Genomic DNA, 22,401 nt, shown 5'->3' with positions numbered 1-22,401 from the left:
TGGCGCCAGCAGACCCCCGTGACACTGTAGTTAGGATATAGCGGGTTGGATAATGGATGGGTTATATATACAATATGTATATATATATATATATATATATATATATATATATATATATATGATAGGTGAATGTCTTACACACAAAACAAAGAGCAATTGTTAAGGGTGATGCCACAGCTTTAAGAAAACTATTTCTTTTTACAAATATCTTTACAACACACGCTTTACCTTAAATAGATTGATTTTTATTTTCCTTCTGCACTCCAATTGAGTGCTGCTGCTACTCTTCACTTACTTACACTTAAAAATACTTAAAAATATCTTAACATATGCACAATCAACTGAAATATCTACTGGTAAAAATTTCTGAGATGAAGATCATTATATTCAGTTAGCACTGTCTAGTTAAAGTTGCCAACCAGTCCATTAGCTGCTTGTGTTTCATTAAGTTATCATCAGATAATGACGCCCGACTATATTTCTCAACTGCTCCTCAGCAAATAAAACCACAAACCAAACCTTTAATATCTGTATTGTTTTTAGTGAACAACTCACCTGTTCTGACGAAAACATTGGGTAACAATGAATGTGGGTGTGAATTGTGTCTGCAGTGTCACAGATATTTGAATCAAATGGTTATTGTTTCTGTCAAGCTGAATGGCAAGATTATGATGGACAAATTTGAGGTTCTGATCCACATGACTCACAAGTCAGACATTTTGACACTGACTAAGAGAAAATTTCACTTCCTTTATTCTTTCCGTTTTTTTCACAGTCCTGCAATATAAAAAGGGTTTCCTTGTTGAGCCTAACACACCAGCCTGCACTCCACACGAGCAGAAGAAAAAGGGCACCGCAGACACAACATGGCAAAGTTAATTCTTTTAGCAGGTTATTATTATTATTATTATTTGTACTGAGAGGTGGGTTGATTAGGGTGGGAATGGTTTCTGGGATTATTTTAGTTTATGAGTTGAACTATTAAAATGTATGTGGTTGGTGAGAGACATGGTTTGGGGATTTAGCAAAAAAAATTGAACTTCCTCAAATATATATATATATATATATATATATATATATTATTCTATTTTACTGTTCCTTATTCGCCTGCTTCTGTCTCCTGAAATATGCCTATAGAAGGATCCAGCCACCAGGTTGTATACAACTAGTGATATGTTTATTACTGTTATTTTTTAACCAAAATAAGTGACGGAACTACATTAAAAGGCAATGTAAAATCAGCAAATAGAACCTTGGCATGGCATTTCACATCAAAGACTTTGAAAACTAAATTTATTTGCAACAGAGAGAGTGGGGAAGCAAATATGTAGCCAATAAAAAAGTCATTGACAATAAACAGTACCACAAGGGCAAAGGCAAATCCATCTTGATAAAAAAATCAGGAAGATGCAGAGTGTAAGAAGTAGAAAAATAACCAAAATGATTCTTAGGACAGGCAAAAGGTTAGTGTAAAGCTAATGTCACATTACATGACGTTTAGTTGTGGGGTATGTGAAGTTTACTGACTGCTGTTGTTGATCCTGTCGCTGCACCATATCAATTTAAACAACTTAAAATAGTTAGGCACGTCTAACTTACTGACTGCTCGCTCCTTTTGGTGACAGCCAATAGCAAGCTGATTGACGCAGCAGCCAGTTCTGTTTGAAGGGTTAACAGTTATGGTGAGTTGAAGCACAATCTCTTCCCTTTTACTTCTTTTTTCCATTCTGTCATGGTACATAAACATGCGATAACAGATAAACAAACTTCTCTTGCGTTTGTGAAGTCCAAATCATGTAGGTTCCTTATTCCTCAATGTTGCATTATATGCATTGTACTTCCAAATGATCTTTTAGTTGTTGTCACCTGTCATGTACACAGAGCCCGTCCCATGCTTGATTTTGTGACTAGCTGGACTAGCTGAAATGATATGCTGGGCATGCCACACTAGCCAACTGGCTTTATGGAAGTGCACTGCCAGCTACCTCTGACTTGCAAAGACTATGTAAATGAAGGCTACAAACAAATGTCACTGAAAAAGGATAAGTTTAGTATTTTTTAAGTTGAAATCATTTATTCACAAACATGGAAATATATGCGTTTACCATGCAAAATTTTGTTTTAAAGTTAAGCGTTTTCTATAAATTTAAAAAAATACATGTTCCATGTTTGTGAAGAAATAACTTCGATCAAACTTATCCTTTAAATTGTTAAAACGATAGACTGTGAAAGAAACAGCCGGGCACACAACAAAGGTTTGGGGCAGCCATCCGTATAGTTTCCCTAGCTGCAAAAGGCTTTAAAGTGTAGTACAATGTGTACTGGTTAGAGTCCAAAACAGAACTGTTTAAGAATGGAGGAAGAGGGGTTTTTATAGCTGGATCACAGGAAGTGACATCCTCAGGGATGGGACAGGAAGTATTTCTCGTATTTGGTCTGCAGAGAGAAACGAAAGAGGTTCAGTGCACCCCACCTCCCCCTGGCCTGGCGTGGAATTGTCATTTCCTGGTCCCTTTGGTTGACTCCCAAGCGCACGTGTGTGACAAAATCTTAAATGTTTTTCTACTATCTTTCCAAAACAGCAGTAGGTGCTGATTGCAAATAGGGTAAGGACAAAGCATGAATAGGTCATTATATACGGCAGCCAGACAACACAGGGGAGGCTAACACATAGTCAGGAACAGGAAGGAGTCATAACACTGTAAAAGCAAAAACCTCTTCATATAGTTTAGGGAAAATTATAACTGATGAATAAACAAAAATGTAACAATGACTAGAAAATGATGGAGGGTAGTAGCTAAAGCTGAGAAAAAGGGCATAAAAGGTGTAAAGTCTGAGAAAGAGGTAGTTTTACTATTTCTCTTAAATGCTACCTTAAAAAGCAATAAAAATCAGGCATGTCACTGAACACTTCCCAACACTGCTAAAAAGATGCTGTTTCCTTCACAATATGTAAGATGTACTGCTCAATGAAAATAGCAAAGTGTATGACACATAGGGACGTGGGATGTTGTATTGGGAATCTGAGAGGACTTTGTTTTCACAGCTTTGCAGTTTTTTTTTGTTGTTATTGAAGTAATTTGTTAAAAATGTGGTCATCAGCACAGCTGTTTCTAATGATTTTTGCACAGCAGTGAAATATGTTGCCACTTTTTTCGTAATTCTTTGTTTTTATTTTCTCCACAGGTCTAGGCTTGCTGTTTTTCCTGCAAGCAGGTACAGTAAAGGAATTAATGTATAAAAATGCCTCTTTTTTATTATTCTCCCTGCATTGTTCTAAAGTTCCCAATGTCTTTATTACAGCTTCGGCTACACGACTGGTATGCTACTTTACCAACTGGTCCCAGTACAGGCCTGGAGTTGGGAGGTACCTCCCTGATAATGTGGATCCAAACCTTTGCACCCATCTCATCTATGCATTCTCTGTCATCAATTATGCCAATGAAATTATCCCATATGAGTGGAATGATGAGGTGCTCTACCAGAGCTTTAACAACCTTAAAAACAAGTGAGAAAAAATTCAAAATGTATTCTCAAGATATACAATTTTAAAATAAGTAACAATAAGTAACATAAGTAGCATGAGTAAGAAAAGTAATAAATATGTAAATAAGTAACATTGTGTTGATGCTGTTTTCCAGTTTCTTCTGGTTTGTTTCTAACCCATTTTGACATTTTGATTATTTTCATTATGTCTACAGGAACCCCCAGCTGAAGACCTTATTGGCAGTGGGAGGATGGAATTTTGGCACTACCCAGTAAGGAGACTTTTTAAAGCTAAGAGGGAAAGTGTCTTCCATAGTGTCTCTCCTGATTTCACCCATTAATGGGTTTTCAGTTGACATAGGGGATGGGGAATTAGAAACATGTCTGGTATGACTGCAATATTCATGAAAATTATTCAATTTCACCAACTTGATTTTTCATTTGCATCATTAGCATCACTGTCTGTCTGTTTTTGGACCACACCACTGCCTCTATGAATGTCAATCCCATCATTAATAAATGCAAAACAGAAACTGCCCTAGATTGGACCACAGGCAGGGCATCTGTAACAAGTCGCCAATTTGTATACATGTATTTTGAGTTATTTTATGGTGAAGAATTTGTTTTTGATGTTTTCTAACCATTTTGATTTATTTTGAAAAGTCTGTTTTAATTTTTCCTCTTCTTATTGTTTTCTTATGTGATGTGATAGGATGCATCACATGACCATGATTGTTAAATCCATTACATCACGGGTGGTGACGATTTAAATAGGGCACCAGTTCCGCTGTGCATTATCCCGAAGTTAGATAAACTTTAGTTTTTCTTTAGTGATGGTTAGCTTCTCTGTCTAGTAGGCCCTAGTGTCAGGTTCTGTTTCAGATTATTGAACTTTTTTCTGCCCTTGACATCTGATTCTCGTTTTGCCCTTGTTTTGTTTGACTCTTCATTTTGTATCTTTTGGCACTGACTTGGTCTATTTACTAGAATTTTTTTCTGATGTTTTTATCCCATTGTTATTTTCTTTATTCTTACATCAATCATTGGAAAGGTTGTGTGTCATAACAGCACCCTCATACTCACTCATGATGTGCACATATAATGTAACTAATTTATCATGATCAAATAACTTTTGGCTATGTCCTCCAGATTGCTCTACACAGATATGATCTACAGCTAGAATTCAAGTCTGGCCTCCTAGACTGTCGTTAATGATCAAAAGGTTTTGTCCAATCTGTTTATAGGACCTTTCCACTAGATTCTTGATGACTGACAGAGATCTTGTCTCACAGGTTCAGCACTATGGCATCCACTCCTGAAAACCGAAACAAATTCATCCAGTCTGTGATTAGGTTCCTGCGGCAGCATGGATTTGATGGCCTTGATCTGGACTGGGAGTACCCTGCAGCTAGAGGAGGACCACCTGAGGACAAACCAAGGTTCACTTTGCTGGTTAAGGTATGATTTAAATCAGTTTTGCTACAGAAAATGTATTGTATAAAAGACGAAGAAATATATTTAGAAAGTTGTTTTGATTTAACCCTAATTAACAGCTAAAAAGACACCATGAACATAGTCCTATGTTAGGTTCAGTAATGAATAACCAATAGCAACCACTTCCTCTAGTAAAGGAGGCACATATTAAACTAGTTTGAGAGATTCAGATTCAAAGAGCTGTCTGCTAAGCATTTATCCATTCAGCCCTCTATCTGTCACTCTGTTTTTATATCCTTTGATTGGTTTATCTACACATCAATCTTCTACCTGATCCTTTGTAGGTCATAGGTCTCCAGTAGTGGTGGATGGACACTCTAGTTATTGAAATAATTATAAACCAGAAAGCTATTTACATTTGAATGGTTAAAACAAAAGCAAGTGTTGATGGTGGAAGTGGTAAGATTAGGGTGTACATTTGCCCACATTGCTTGGATATTGAAAGCATACAGTTATGAGTTGCTTCATGTATGGCTTGCTTAGAACAACACACATATATTTGTTTAGAAAATAGTGTCAAGTAAGTATGGCCTTTGTGATTAGCCATTGCTTACTCCCTTGACATTATCTGGAGAATTATGAAAAACTTCTAATTGTGATCTGTAAGCTGAAGTTTGATGAATAACCACATCTACCTTAATAAAAGGATAAGTGTCTGTGTGTCTGTCCCGTTGCTATGTCTCTATCATTCTAAAATATAGAACATCATAAACATTTAAAATGCATTTGTCATTCCAATAGATAGCGCATCACATATATTAACGCTGCTTTTACAAATACTCTGCATGGTGCACTGCAAATATTAATGCTGAGGTCTATGTTAATTACTAAGATTTCAGGGATAGCACAAATAGTATAAAATAAACTGGCAGGGACAGCTGTTTACAGACTGTGCCAGTTTTATTTGTATTTACAAAAATGTAGAAGTGCCTTAACAGGGGCAGTAAACACATTTTAGTGAACTGGAAGGCTGAGTGAACCTTGATGACCATTTTTGTTGATTTGCCAAAAAACTATTACAGGACTCTGACTGTCAAAACTGGGTAACCAATACCTTTGTAACCACAGATGACCTCATCACCCTCTTTGGTGGTCAAGTAGCAGCCACAAGTGTGGGAAATACTACTAAATATGGAAAACTGCTGAGTGCAGTATTTATCTTGGAACTCTAGTTATGAAAGGCAGTAACATAAAAATAAGTAATGTATAGTTTACACTTGTAAAAGTAGGTAACCAGAAAAATGTCTGGTTCTGTTAAAAGCAACTTTAAATTAATCTGTCACATGTTAATACAGGAACTTATGCAAGCTTTTGAAAATGAAGCTGTGACCTCTAGGAAGCCAAGACTTATGCTTACAGCTGCAGTGGCTGCTGGGAAATCCAACATCGATAATGGCTATGAGATTGCTGAGATTGCCAAGTAAGTAGAATAATCTGCAGTCAGAGGCCATAATGGCTTTGTGATTAAAGAGTTAAACAAGGACATTTACATTCAGGTGATTCCTTTACATAATAAAGTAATTGTACCTACTGAACAGTTTTCTAAATTACATTGTGCATAATTTGCTAATACACAAACATTATCTATAGGGTATCATAAGATATATACAATTCTGATCCTGTAGCAATTATTTTATACAGTATCTGTGGCCTGGAGGGCACATGCCCGAGCCAACCCTGCACCAAAGGAGCAGCCAAGGAATAGTACAATAAATGCAGAAGGGTACAGGGGTAACAAAGGACAAACTGTGAAAGAGAAAAACAAACCTAAGTACAATGGTGTCGTCCAACTTTTTTGTAGAGTGGCTAACACACTTTCCTACCTTATTGTACCCACGTCTTGCTGCTTCAACCCTGTCTATCTCTTTTTCCTTTCTTTGACCTTCTTTTCAATTGGTGTTCTCTTGCCAACAACATTCATCACAACTCTAAACTCACTGAAGAAATGGCTTTTAGGTTAATCCTGGAAGTACTTCCAAGATCAAACTGTGTCCTCCTCTAAAGCTTTTCTGAGCCAGACATAACCCTAAAAAAGCCCTGGGGTTGTTTGCCTAAAGCTCCCATTGATGGCCCCAGGTATCCCTGCCAGACTATTGACTCACAAAGAGGGCCAGACTACCTTCCACTGGTCTCAAAAACAGTCTCCAGCTGCCAACAGTTAAAGTGTGATTAATGCATAAACTTTATTTTTGCCATTATATCTGTCTCTGCTAATTTAAGAAGCTGTCTTGTCTATGTCCCTCTCTGTTGATTACATTTGCGCTGATTAATTTCTATTATATTTAAAATACATAATGCTCTCTGACCATGTTTATAATGAACAGTACTGAGTAATCCCAATGAAGTCCTTTGACTAATCAGTAATCAAATTTATCAAGTTTTGTGTTTATAACATGAACCAACCCCGGACTAGAAATCACTGCTGGGCTGAGTCAGGTATAAATTCACATTAATTTACATGGAGCCAATGTAAAGTCATCAATTAACCCATTGTTCCTCTTGCTGGCATATAGAAGAAACAATAGAGTATCAGGAGTAATACACACAGACACTGGGAGAATGTGTACTGAAATTTGAACCCAATTGCCTGTAGTTATAAAGAAGTATCATTTAACACAGGGATCCAAAATTTTAGAAATTTCTGGGTTACTATTGAATGATGAGGTCATGTGAAAGGATCATAAAAAGAGATGTATATATACGGGATTTATTAGAAAATGCAACGAACAAAACTGATAATGTCGTTTCTCAATGTAGTCTCCACTCTTCTCAATGAACTTGTGCCACCTGCCTGGAAGTGCATGGATTCCAGCAGAGTAAAAGGTTTTTTCTTGTCCTCGCTACCACTTGTGCACCAAGTTATTGTCGAACACAGAGTGGTGAGTCTGAGGCTAGGGATCTGCACTGGCAATTGGAAGGTTGCCAGTTTGAATCCCATAAATGCCAAAAGGGAGTCTGCTCTGTTAAGCCCTTGAGCAAGGCACTTAACCTGCCATTTCTGAGCGCTTTGAGTAGTGAGAAAAGTGCTATATAAATGCAAAAAATTACTACATGTCAAGGGGTACTACAGTCACTAGTGCAAGTTACTGTGACTTGCTGGTGACCAATGTGAAGCCTGCTTTGGACCGCTGAAAAAACAGCTGGGTGGTCGTCAATTCCAAACAGATGACGATGTGAAGAAAGCAGTGCAAACCTGATAATCTTTGCATTATCTGAGTAGTAAATCAACCATGTTTTAATTTATGTGGCTTCTTTCTTCACGAGCACTATAATACATTTATTTTAAAAGCATACAAGTACTCCACGATACAAGTGGAGAAGTGGTTAATGCTGCTCATTGCTCTAGAGTTCTGGAATTAGAGCCCTGCCTGAGTATTTCCTTTCCATTTACAGATTGCACTGTCTTTCTTTATCTGCATAGATTTTTGCCCGGGTCGTCTGGTTTTCCTTCCATATACCAAAGACATGCCGATTAGGTTAAAGAAATATTACACCTAAAAATGTAATATTTTTTTATATGTTACTTACCCAAGAGGTTTGTAGTTAGAGCCAAGAAGAAAATGTAATGTCATGTTTCATAGAGAACAGAGCAAGTTTCTAATAGAGCAAGTGTCTGGTGGCCAACACCAGACAACAGCAAACAACGCTAAACTGTCCATGAAAAAATCTCACGTTACATGTTTCGCATAATCCTCATCTCAAGTGATCCAGTTATATGCTCACAATGTCCCAAACACACAAACTTTAACAAAAATATCGTCAAAAAAACAATTCTTGGAAACATTCATGTGAGCAAAAAATGAAAGTTCCCAACCTGAATAAGCATTTAAATTGTTGCTGTCTGTTGTGACGTTTTTATATTCATATCCACAACTGGAGTACCTATTTAGCGGCAGTTTATTCAGGTGAATTGACCTTCTGCTTGTTGAAGCATCTGAAATATCCAAAGTGACAGGCCTATTCTTTTACTGGTGATGTTTTCATTTATTTTTCTTTAACTTTTAATAATCTTTACAATGATAATATCACATGAGGCACAGCGTTAGCCAATGAATGAACAGTTACTCAGCTGGAGTCATAAATGACCAAAGAATGAACTGGGGAGGCAGGTCAATCATATATATACTTATTCACATTTCAGTAACCTTACATTTTTTTTCAAAAGAGGTTTATTTAACAATATTTTAGAAAAAATACAAGTGTTTGAGGTATTGTGAACATACAACTGGATGAAATGACATCATGTGGATTCTGCAACACAAGTAAAGTGAACTTTTTTCATGGACACACTTCAGTAAATGTTATTTGATTTCCTATTTTTGACATTATTTATATCTCTCTCTAAGCCTCCAATATCATTGATTATTCTCTCTAATTAGTATAAGATGTCAACTTCTTAAAGGCAAAGTTACTTAATGTATATAATTTTATGTATTAGTAGGTGTATAAGAACAGTACAAATCTCGCAGTGTTCATTATTCAAAATGTATTGTATGATGTCTCATTGAGCAACAACTATTGATGTTGAGCAGTTCGCGTTGCTAGTCTATGGCCAAATTGTTTTAGTTTACAGATGTATATGGTATATCCACTTTACATAGAACAAATTTCATCATGTTCACATGTAATACTTCCGTATTAAACAAACTATGATTTTGTTTTTAATCTCAGTGTGGTAGACAGGCTGACTTTCCTGTGTTTGGTGTAGGCCACTGCTATTTACTGAAATACTAAATTCCTTTGCAGAGTTCTGGATTTCATCAACATCATGACATATGATTTCCATGGTGCTTGGGATCCTTTCACAGGTCACAACAGTCCATTATACAGAGGTTCTGCAGATTCAGGCGATCTAATCTATTTCAACATTGTAAGTATCAGAGTCCAAAATCTACCAGAAGACTGAACGTGAATGACTTTAAATAGTATTAGGTATTTAGTTGCTCAGCTCTAAATTGGTGAATAATCCTTTAAACAAATATTATTTTCCTGCTGAAAGTTTCACAGGGAACATTAACTAATGACATTTCTATTTAACTGCAAAATCTTCTTACCCAATTTCATTTGTTTTTGTTACCCAATAGGATTTTGCCATCAAGTACTGGAGAGACCAGGGTACCCCAGTAGAAAAGATCAACATGGGTTTCCCAACCTATGGACGGACTTTCAGACTGTCGGGCACACAGAATGGTGTGGGGGCACCAGCTAGTGGAGCTGCCTCAGCTGGACCCTACACTCGAGAGGCTGGTTTCTGGTCCTATTATGAGGTGAGGAAACATCTACTATGTTTCACCATATTTTAATTAGTTAAGGATGTCAGTTGTGAAAGAAAAACTTGCTCAAAAATAAATACTTGGGTCTTGCTGTAAGGAGTAAGAATGCAAATAATGCTTTGTTTCTTGTGTGATCATGTGACCATACATTTTCCACATGGTCACATTCATATACACCACAAGAGGACACTAAAGTTGCATTATCTGCATTCTCTAAAGGTCTGAAAATGTAAAGTATCTAATTCACAGCACTTGCCCTAAAAAGCGTCTAATATAATTAACTTAAAATTTTCTTCCAGATATGCAGTTTCCTTCAAGGCACCACAATGCATTGGATTGATGATCAGAAGGTTCCTTATGCCACTAAAGGCAACGAGTGGGTTGGCTTTGACACTGTCGACAGCTATGTGACAAAGGTAGTTGTCAGTATTTTCTAGCACAATTCTGTATATTTGTGTGTGTTTCCTGAAAATTCTGTTGTAGAAATTAAACATATTTATCTTAAAAATACATAACCATCCCTCAGCCCAATGTCCATCCACTGGGATTCAGACCTGACTCCCTGCTATCATTATGTCTCTCTCTCTGTCTCTCACTATCTGTCTCATTGTCACAATACCCCACATCTTTAACTCTAGCCTTCTGCTGTATTTCTTGAAGGTCTGTGTCTTAATGTTGTATTACAGTTTATCTATAAATTGTTAGTTTCCCAGAAGCCCCTTGTGCTTGTAGGTTTGGTAATAAACCTGAAAGGCACTCTAAAGAATGGGGTGAGAAAATGGAAATACAAGGCAAAGTCTTGGTAGGGAGTGTCGGCAGAGCGGGCACAGAAGTAAGTGCAAGTTCAGGGTGAAGTTCAAGTTTTCATGTGTACTAATATCAATGAAATTCTTACTTGCATGTCTTCTCAGAATAGTGACAACAACACAATACCAACAAAACACAACACACAAAATGTAAACTATTTATACATACAGTATATATAGTAAAATACATATTGTGAATAAATCATAACTAGAGAGGATAAAATGCTGCGGTCACAGAGAATGCCCCATTTATTGTGAAAGAAAATTGAAAATCCAGGTGTAAAACACCAAAAACAAGTGATTTAGGTGCATTGCTGCCAAGACACCTACTAGCTGCCAAGACATCTAACGTCCTGGTTAGCAGGTTGCAGACAGAACATCAACTTCTGGTCAAATTCTCTGTTACATAGCTGGGAGGAAAGAAGAGGTGGAGTCATGCGTGTTCTCCCCGGGGTGACATCAAATAACTTCCAGTGGGTGTTCTACCATTCTAAAGGCAGAAACAGAAGAGTGGTTAATTCCTTACCCTTAGTTGGGTTTTCGTCCTTTTTGAAAATGTGCCCCCCCCTTTATGTGTACTTTGGACTTGAGCCCCCCCTTTCCCTCAACCACACAAAAAATACATCAGGATGCACATATCATAATAATATTTGCTATCCATGATACATACACACCATAATACAGGTTGTTTACATTCACCATATGATTTAAGCCAAGAACTTACCTTATTCAGTGGGATGGTTGAGCTTGTTTCTGACACACCATCTTATGAATTCAGGGTTCAATACTGGACACTGCCAGTCTTAAATTCTCCTCCACTGTTAGTAAACATGAGCAGCACTTGCTTTTGATGTACGATAGGATAGAAAACGTCTAATTGGGTTATCGAATAGTGGATTTTTCTCATTATCACTGGCAAAATTATCTCAGCGCAAAGTTCTAGAAATCGCCATTGCTGCTCGATGAATTAGAGTCTCTGCAATCGTATATGGCCTTTTCGCTTTAGAGATCAAATATGCCACTTCAAATGAAGTCGTCAGTGCATTAACTGGTGTGGTGGTTTGGCTGAGCATAGTTTGTTTTTGGCTTGCCAACCCTAACTCTTTATGGCGAAAAAAGTAAGCTGGTTTATCTTTGAAGTTTGGGTGCTTCATAGTCAAGTGTCTTGTTAGTTTAACAGGATTCAGACTGTCATTTGCCAGTACCTCAGAACATATAACACTCTGTGGACGTTGTTCGCCATTTACTATGATAGAAGTTAACCCATATTTTATGTACCGTTCATCATAGTTCCTTTGCTTGCTTGCGCTTTTGACACTGTGCTTTCCCCGTTCTGATGCTAGGGCTGAATGTGATGTTGATGGCTCATCATCATCGGGTTCAGTGGTGGATTTGGGTTGCCATTACCCTGACATCTTTGTTGATGTTGAGTTACATTAGTAGTATTTCTGTTGCCTCCTTTTCTAATTGTGGCCAGCCACTGTTTTATTTTTAACCATGAACTTTTTAGCCTTCTATGGATTTGTCGTTTACTATAAGCAGTACGCACAAAGAAGTGGTCACCAGTGATCACAAAACAGATATGGTTATTGTTGTGAGAATGCCCCCTAGAGGATAAATAATGAATTAGTGACTTTGAAAGATCACTAAGATTTCAATCAAACTTTGTGCCCCCGTTAACATGTGTCCACACCCAACTCGGGGGGCACGTCACACATGTTGAAAATCCCTACCTTAACCTTCCTTCTATGTTTCCCCACGTGAGAACCAGTTAGACACTTCCATAGCTCTCATGCCTGACAATAGACTTGCAAGTTTTTGTTTTACAACTAAAAGATAGTAGGAGGGTACATTAGAACCTAAATTAGATTGTCTCAACTTTTAAAGATATTTGTAAAGCTGATATGCAGTAGCTGAATTTTGTCAGCTAAATAGTATATTCAAGACAGAAGCTAGGAGCAAATCTCTGAAGGATGTAGTTCATGTGTAAACCTTGACTACTTTTAACAATTTAGAAGATGTATGCATAGAATAACATTCAGGTGCATTCACGTTCTTAGTTCACTCTTCTGAAATTTGGAACATTTTTGTTAATTTTAGTAATATTAGTTGTTGGCTGTGGGGAGTATGTTACTAATGGTAATTCGTATTTCTTAAACTTACTATTTTTAAACTACTTGATGGAGAGGTAATATCTGTGTTCAAGAATCAAGCTGAAATTGTTGACTGCAATGGGCCAAATCAGATAGCAGGTCATTGTGGAACTTTCCAGGTAAATTATAATGTCAGAGAAATACTGAATTATTTCAGTGATAATTCAGTCAAGAGGTTGTTTTTAGTATTAAGTATATACTGAGTACATGTTTATTCACTGTACTGTATGAATGATGACGCACTGAGCCACACTTACTGTAGAGAGCCGCTTTCCTCTTTCTTAAATTTCTAGATGAGTTACCTTACTTTATTCTGTCCTTGTTTTCAATTTTCCCTTTGATGGTTAACAACATCATTTATAGTAACTGATGTGGTATGAATTCAACCACGAGGTGAGGCAAGTCACTGATGTGACACTGTCTTCACATGCATGTGACTCTGCTGTGGCTTCAATGACTTGTATTTTGGATGTATTTTGCCATAAGAACAGGCTATTAGAGTAAAAGAGAAATATACAAGCTGAAATAACCTCACCTAAGTTACATTTGAAAAAGTAAACTATTCCGTAATTGTAGGCACACAGAATATTTCTCTGTTTTAAAATATACAGTTTTGAAAATTTGCCCATGCTTTTAAATGGTAGTTGTTGAAATTTCATAAATGTATACACTTTTTCAACTTTATGGACAAATTTCTTTGAAGAATAAGTGAAAATGAATTTCAGTAAATTCAGACCCCCTGGGAGTCAAGTTGTTTCACAAAGACGCACCTAAAAAGTACCTGGATGAGACTTCTTAGCTGATGGGTAATCACATGAGCTTGATAGACTGAATGATCTCCTCTACTCTCAGATTATTTCTTTTTTACTGTACCTTTGATGTCACATCTTCAGTGTTTCTGTGTGTGTGTAGTTTCAGAATTTATCAGTTATGCTAGGGAAATTCTAATAAAGAAATCAAAGTCTAAATTTCAGTTTGTAGATGTATGAGCTGTGACATAAGATGAAAAAACACCGACAGCTTTCTGTTTGTGCCAGTAGAGATTAGGTAGAGGAAAAAAATAATTAAGTCTATATATAACTAAGATCGATATCAATTGTTACTTTAAAAAAATTGTTAAACTAAGAAAAATGAAAATGGAAGAAAGTTGGTTGAATTTTACACATTCTTTATGTTTTTAATCATTTCCTGGTTCCAAATTTATACTCTGATTATGGCTCCTCTTCTTCTCAGTATCTTTGAATCAACCTATAATTTGTTATTCGTAACTATATTGATTAATTTAACTGCACATAACTCTGTAGCCATGTGTCCATCTGAAGGTTACACTGGTATATTGTGATGCTGGTTACCACATACTGTATGTTACAGGAGGCAGTTTGCCATCAGTGACAAATCTTGTAAACAAGTATGTTGGTTTACAGCAACTCTGTTGTTATCAAATTAGATGAATAAAGGCAAGACGTAGATGGCAATGATGAATAGAATAATTAGTTATGAAGTTAGCTTGGTGGTCTGGACGTGAATGAGAGAAACAAGAGTACAAGAGAAGCATGAGAAAATTATCCAGAATATGTATGAGGAAGTGAGGACTCAGGTTAAATGCAGTGTTGAGGTAACAGACAATATCCCACTTAGAGTAGGTCTGCACCAGGGGTCTTCTTTAAGTTCTTACCTCTTTGATGTGATTATGGATGTGTTGACCCATGAGGTGAAAACCATCAATAAAGCCTGTTTTTTCTCTTAGCTGTATTCTGCATAATGCTTAAATGTTTTTCTTATATTTTGGCTTGTTTGTCATCTTGTAAAGCACTTTGAGCTACATTGTTGTATGAAAATGTGCTATATAAATAAATGTTGTTGTTATTGTAGGTGCAATGGATGAAGAGTTTGAATCTAGGAGGAGCATTTGTTTGGGCCCTTGATTTGGATGACTTCACAGGGCAGTTCTGCAAGGAAGGCATCAATCCCCTCATATCCAAACTGCGTCAGCTGCTGAATGTAGGCAAGTAACGTTTCTTTCAGTTGGTCGAGAGAAGTACGCAGTACTGAGCAGGCTTCTCAAGGAACTGCTGCTCAGATTCTTCAAGATAAGGACACTGAAAAAGTCACAGTCTGAAAAGTAACATGTAAATACCCAAAAGCGTTACTGACAGTTAATAGGTGTAAATCAAGCACAGTTTATACAGTAATGAGTGTCTTGAGTAACCTGATACTATTCTTGGACGGCAGTCACATTTCTAATGGATATCAGAGATTGCTGTAACAGTTTGATTATCTACAACCTCAGCAGTGTTTCTCCCTGTCTTACCATATAATGGTGAGGAATATATTCATATATTTGTTTTTTGGTCCATGTTGGCATGTTTTCTAAGTGGTGACCATTTTATCATTTATTGATACAAAATGGTCAGTTTTGGTGTAATCAGAATTTGTAACTTGTACAGGACCAACATCTTTAAATTGTAATGCTTTGAATCAGACCTTTAAGGTTTGATATAGTGTTATTAAAGCTTCTGGGTAGCATTTCCTAACTATCTGAAACTCATGAAAGCTGCTTGTTATTTTCCCGAAAAACAGTTATTCCAATACAGGGTCATGGAATGCTGGAGACAATCAAGGTTAAATGAACTCCAAAGGAAGAACTGGCCTTTGATGTATGCCATTGCAAGGCATACTCATGGAAGCACTAACATTGGATTGGTTTATAACTTTCAGTCAACCAGATCTGTACATCTTTAAGATTTTAAGAGAAACTGGCCAAATGGTAAAAAAAAAAAACCATATAGACACTGGAACTATGTGTAAACTTCACACAGAAATTTGATACAAGTTGTCACTTGATTAGAGGGTCAAGTTGCAACTGATGCATTTCTCTGTAGTCATTTGTTTCCAAGTTTCAGAACTCAGTTCAGATTATGATGGAGATTGAAGGAGGAGTGGTGATCGGAAGATGACACCAAGCAGGATAGGCAGTAATCATATGTCAAGAGGCAGCAGGACGTTTATCATGGGAGACTACAGAACAAAAGTTGTAGTGAAAGAAAAAGATTAATCCTAGAATTAATATCTTCTTGGAAGTGCCCTTAAGCTTTCCCTAATGCTAAATGAGGAGGCAAAAGACAGAAGAGTAAAGACCAGATCACGGACTGGCAAAAGGTCATGATGCCAGAGGGGAGTCAAAAGTATTTATTGCCAAAGCCCAATATACACAAACAAAATCTAAATTGAAAAAGACCAATCAAAAGGTCCTTTCACTATCATTTGTTTTCTCCTAAATAAACTATAAAAACATTAGGTTTGTTTACTAAGAGAATACCATATATGGACATCTGTTTTACTATGCCACCATCTTTTAAAGGTACTATGTGATGCTATTATTGACATACAGCAATTATCTGTAGTTTGGAGTAATAACAGATTACATAAGTATTTATTTGTAAATGGGAAAGATGTTGAATCCCATTTGGACATTGTTTTTTAAATGTGTTGCAGAAATTGATCGAAGTTCTTCTTTACGGCCTTTGTTTAACAGTAAAAGTTTTTGTTTCATTGTGTGTTGTGTGAAGCTATGCTGAATTTCCAAAAGTCTGTTTTTTCCAGTTTGTGAAAATGGCATGGGAAATAATGCTTAACTTCAATTTCATAAAACTTTATGTAAGAAACTGAAAAATTTCACACTTATTATGTTGTGAGGACAATATTGGCCTGCTCTATGTTGGTCAAACCATAGGAATCACATTGCAAAGTCAATGGTATTATACACCTGTAGTAAGTGTTATAGGTATAAGCCAGAAAGACGCATAATTTATTTATTTATTTTTTGTGGATGCCAAGCTGATATTCAGAATACGTTAAAAAGAAAATGACTGAGGACAACATTAGTAACTTATTGACTTATTCAAGTCAATTTTATGAAGAAGCAGTTATAATTTTAGGCTTTGATGTCATTACAGGGTCAATGTTGAATGAATCAAGTTCAGATCGTCTTTATTTTGAATTCTGCTACTGGTGATGACTCCTGTAATATTACAGAGACCTGTAGTGAGGTCTGTGAACCCAAATTCCTTGGCCTCCGCTACTGTAGATGCTTTCTGTGGTTTATGGATTCAATTATCCAACAAGCCATATAGTCTATTAATGTGAGATTAAACATCTATTCAATAACAACATTAAACCCAGAAATACAAAATCATAGTGTTCATGAATCCAATACAGCAAAGCATTATCGCAATTATGGAATCCAATGATACACAAATTGAATACATTTTAAATTAATGACAACAGAGACATTGATAAAGAAGTAGTGTAGATGTCAGATGGGACCCTAGCATTTCAGGCAGCATTGACAAAAGGAGCAACATTTAAACAATACAAACATTTTTGCTTTCTACCTTTAATGCATTGTATAAATATACTCAGGTGATTCTGGGTACTTTGGCTAGTGAAAACTAAAATAAATATTGACAATGACAACCATGGATTTCAAGAAAGAGAAACATGGGAACATCATGACCTTACTGCACTTTAGCTAAATATACTCTTTGAAATAGAAGATGTTATCGATTGCTAAAATTTTCAATACCCCAGGCATATTCCAGGCTACGTGAGCCATTATCACTGGCTTTTGGTTTGCTATTAAGCTTTGATATGAATTCCTGCTACACATTGAATTTCTTCTTTAATCTGATGCTTTGATTTACTCTCACTCTACAATCTCCAATGTCCAATATTGTTAAATTATTTTTTCTGTGCAAAGTGATTATTTTTCATACATACTGTGCACAGAACTCTATTTTAAGTTCATACTGTTGTTAATTTGAGTTCTTATCTATTACTTTTTCGTAGCCAGCAAACAAATAACAATGAAATGTAAATAAATAGGCACCATCTATGTCACTAATTAGACAAATTAGACTGAAAAGGGTGTAAATTAAATTTTTAGAAATATCTAAGGAAAGAAAAAGTTTAGAATTGCATGGTATAAATTAATTGGGGTTCACAGAACATTTTAATGATTTTCTCAGGAATACAAAATAGAACTTTGTATTCTTGGGTAGAATTCTCTGCCAAGGCAAAATAAAAGCAAGATAAAGTAATCTATTCAAATAACCAGCAACCACTGATTTCTAACATAAAAACAGATTGGAGTGAAAACCTAATGCCATTGTGGCAGTCCTGGATCAGATTTGTTTTTCATAATATAGCCAACGTTTCCTCTAACTGATACCTGCAATACTCTAAATGTGAAACGTCTACTATTCTAGAAAAGCAGAGAGGTAAAAAAAAATTCCAATTCTCTTCCTAAGCTGTCCAAAATTTTCCCTTATTTCTATTTTTGTGATTGTTAATGATCATCTGAAAAAATCATCTCGACTTCTCTGCTCCTTGCCATTGCTGACTCCACCTCAGGAAGTGCTTACATCACGTAATGCAAGTTAAATATTGTGAGAAACAGGCTCTGTCACAGAAGGATAGACAAAAGAGGTTCTCCTAACTGCTCTCACCAGGACATGAGTTAAGAGGCAATGTTAAAATAGATACAACTATCCACTCAGTAGAGGCTCAAACTCATTCAATCCAACTCAGGGACATGGGGGTCTTGGCAGAAAAAATAGAAGAATGTCAAATTTTTAAAAGGTCCTAGCAGTTATTTTAAAATAGGTCCTGCACCATGAAACTTGCTCAAAAGACAATTTATACAAGTGCCTGGTTTAAGGCACTTAGTAGAGGAGTTGGAAGTAGAGTTTTAGATGATGAACCAACATTTTTGAACACAAAATTGAATTGAGTTCTTAAATTGGATTGAATGACCATCAACACTTTTTATGTTGTGTTATAATTTTACTGAATTTAACTAAAATCACGAAAGTTGACGAGTCTCGTTAATTTTCTGCTTCATGTAACTGAAAACCTATCGAGAGAGGGATCGTAAAGCTGTAGATATGCAGAATAAGTCACTTGTGCTACTGAATTATAATTAAAAATAACGAATATCGATATCTACAAATAATTTCAATTGAAAGCACAGTGATGCAATATTTAGAAGCACAACCTCCTAGCACAAGGGATGTCGGTTTGAATTCCTGCCTGTTTGCTTTCTGCATAGTGTTTCTACATTTTTATTCTGTCCACTTGAGGTCCTTCTGAATACTCCAGTTTAATCCTACAGCCTAAGGACAAGTATAGAAAGTCAAAATTAAATGAATTGAGTGAGTAGAAGAAGTATGTTAGTGTGCTAACCAATGCATTAATTATGGACTGATATTCCTTCAATGGTTGATTCCTGCCTTGCACATGAGACCACTGGGAATGTATTGGAATTATTGCCTGCTTTTTAATAACCTTGGACAGAAATAGCTTCCTAGAGTGAATTTGATGTAGAATATTCCTTGAAGCTCAATTGTGGATTATAAAAATGGATTTTTGATGGATATTTTTGAGTGTAACCATTCAGTGTAGAAGGTATTGTGTCAATAATACAATAAAACAAATTGCCTTGTTTACCTTGCTTTTATTTTTTAGATTTCCCAACATTACCTCCCCCTAACCCTGGAACTGGGACTACAACTACAACCACAAAGCCACCTGGGCCTCCACAACCTGGCTTCTGTGGAGACAAACATGATGGCTTTTATCCTGACCCCAGCAACCCCAACCAGTTTTTCCACTGCTACAACGGAGTGACCTACATCAAGAAATGTGATGTTGGTCTTATATATGATGACCGGTGCAAGTGCTGCAACTGGCCAATTTAAGATGACCTGACACTGGCTAGCAGATGACCTCCTGAAAAAACTGGCATGGACAGTGATTATACATGTCACAGAAGACTATGCTTATAAAAATCAGAATATTGTAAAGATATTCACAACTTTAAGTAGTAAAGCAGGAAGTAGTGACCTAATACATTGTTGTTTGCAAGTAGTGACCTAATACATTGTTGTTTGCACTTAAATTAGCAATACATTGCATTATTGTCATATGTGTGCTTGTCTGTAGCTGAGCTAATGCTGTCTTGTCACACAATTGCTCCAATAAACCTTCATCCATCATTGAGGAGTTATGTATTACTTCTGTACGGAAAAGCCTTTAGACTTCTGGACAGTTTTTTGAGACTGTTTACATGGGATACTATAATAAGCAGTTAGGACATTGCAATAGTGTTATAAAATAAAATGTTCTGTTATTATTATTATTATTATTATTATTATTATTATTATTATTATTATTATTATTATTAGGTGTTCAAGTATTAAACCTTTGGGAAACCATAAAGCTTTGGGAGTGGTGTATAGAATAGAGGCCATTACATATAAACTGTCCATTTAAAGCTGATTCTGGAAGTTTCAGATTCTGAGGGTTAAAGTTAGTCTCTTAAAATTAGTCAGATTCTCTTTAAAAACCAGAGGAAATGTATCACTGTAAATTGCTTAAGTAACAAACATTTTAAACTTATTTATCTTAAAGGTCAAAGGACTAAAGTCATTTAAAGTGATAGCCTCAAAGTCTGGAAGTTCAGCTTGATAAGAAACATGTTCTCTCTGTATATTTAGATTGTTTTATTTGTACTTTTTATTATCAGGATTCCCTTTCAGAGGTTTATTTTTAGTTTTGATTTGTTTTAACAAAGCTTTATTTTATTCCCACCTCATTTTTCCTTGTTTGCGCGATGCAATTAGATCTGTCACATGACCTCAATTATTGTATTAATGGCACTGAGGAAATTACTTTAGAAGCAGGGCAAAGGGTTCAGTTTATGTTATCTCTCAGTGAATATACAAGTTATTGGAATCTTTAGCATACAGTAGTTAGCTTTATTTTAAAGTAGATTCTAGTATCAAATTTTGTTTTTGGTTAACATTTTCTTTTTTGGCTTCTCATTCAATTTTCATTTGTCCTCTTGTTTCTGGTTGACTTTTTACATCTGCATTTATTATGTTCTCTAGTCGTATTTATCAAGAATCTCAGAGTGATGCAAATTTGGTCTTACTCATAGAAGTAAGAGAAATAGTGTTTTATCAGTTTTCCTAATTTAGGAAACTACTCCTAACTTCAGTAGGACTTAGGAAAGCTTGTGAGGACCTGCCAGATGATGGCTTTCACACAGATGTTCACATGCATTTTAGGAATGGCTGAATGTTTTGGAAACACTGGAAAACAAAGAACTTCTAAAAAGATCAATTTGGAATGGTATTCGTAACAAGTCTTGTACATTAAGTGATTTTTCCATCTAGGTGAAGAACCCATTATGTTTTTTTGCCATGGGAAAAATGCAGCTTTACAATTGTGATGATCTGGTTATTTTACAAACACGTCATGGATTTTGCACCAAACTTTGAATGCCCTTACAAGGTGAGAGGTAATACACCTCCACATGAGGTATTGTTTAAAGGAAGAGGCATTCATGCAGATCGCTGGTTTTCCTGGTTTTGCTGGTGTAATTGGGAGTATGCACATAAAAATCATTGTCTCCAGTGTGAATAAGCATGCATATGTGAATCACAAGTGATATTGTGGTCAAGGTGACAAGAAGGTGATGGATACAAACTATATTATTCTTGATGTTGTTGTAACACATGACCCTAGAGCACTCCATGAGAATGGCATAAGCATTTTATTTGAACATAATCATGTCCTTCCTGGATGTCATCTTCTTGGAGATAAGAGATACCCTCAGAAGAGTTTGTTGATGACTTCTTTCCCAAACCCAATGGCCAGCGCTCAGCTTTCTTATTTTGAACATTATTATTATCACAGTGACCCTCATTAGGAAAAGTGAATGGGAAGATGAGATGAGATAAGGCTAATATTATTATTATTATTATTATTATTATTATTATTATCTATACTAATAAAAGGAAAAGCCCTCACTCACTCACTCACTGACTCATCACTAATTCTCCAACTTCCCGTGTGGGTGGAAGGCTGAAATTTGGCAGGTTCATTCCTTACAGCTTCCTTACAAAAGTTGGGCAGGTTTTATATCGAAATTCTACGCGTAATGGTCATAACTGGAAGCAGTTTTTCTCCATTTACTGTAATGGAGAGGAGCTTCAACGCCATGGGGGCGGAGTTTCGTGTGACATCATCACGCCTCCCACGTAATCACGCAGTACATAGAAAACCAGGAAGACCTCAAAAGCACTCAAGAAAACATGCATTATATAATTGAGAAGGCAGCGAAAC

At 36.2% G+C, this 22,401-nt stretch overlaps 1 protein-coding gene across 1 annotated transcript; it reads left to right on the top strand.

Moving 5' to 3' along the window:
• Window positions 1-781: 781 nt before the first annotated feature.
• Window positions 782-20,267, top strand: LOC120526129 (acidic mammalian chitinase-like). The gene is made up of 11 exons (XM_039749083.1): window positions 782-891; window positions 3,187-3,216; window positions 3,304-3,508; window positions 3,702-3,758; window positions 4,779-4,944; window positions 6,276-6,400; window positions 9,727-9,850; window positions 10,065-10,247; window positions 10,553-10,669; window positions 15,085-15,217; window positions 19,738-20,267. Exons 1-11 carry the CDS (start codon window positions 867-869, stop codon window positions 19,968-19,970), a joined length of 1,398 nt encoding a protein of 465 aa, XP_039605017.1. The 5' UTR covers window positions 782-866; the 3' UTR covers window positions 19,971-20,267.
• Window positions 20,268-22,401: the final 2,134 nt, after the last annotated feature.

Source organism: Polypterus senegalus, chromosome 3 (genome assembly GCF_016835505.1).
Source record: "Polypterus senegalus isolate Bchr_013 chromosome 3, ASM1683550v1, whole genome shotgun sequence".
NCBI lineage: Eukaryota > Metazoa > Chordata > Cladistia > Polypteriformes > Polypteridae > Polypterus > Polypterus senegalus.
The sequence above is the reverse complement of the archived record's forward strand: the minus strand, read 5'-3'. Positions and strand labels throughout refer to the sequence as shown.

Bases quoted from the DNA above. Each gene is read 5' to 3' on its own strand.
- LOC120526129 (XM_039749083.1), top strand. From the start codon at position 867: ATGGCAAAGTTAATTCTTTTAGCAG. The intron at 9,851-10,064 runs GTAAGTATCAGA...GTTACCCAATAG, and splicing joins ATCTAATCTATTTCAACATT to GATTTTGCCATCAAGTACTG. The intron at 15,218-19,737 runs GCAAGTAACGTT...TTTATTTTTTAG, and splicing joins GCGTCAGCTGCTGAATGTAG to ATTTCCCAACATTACCTCCC.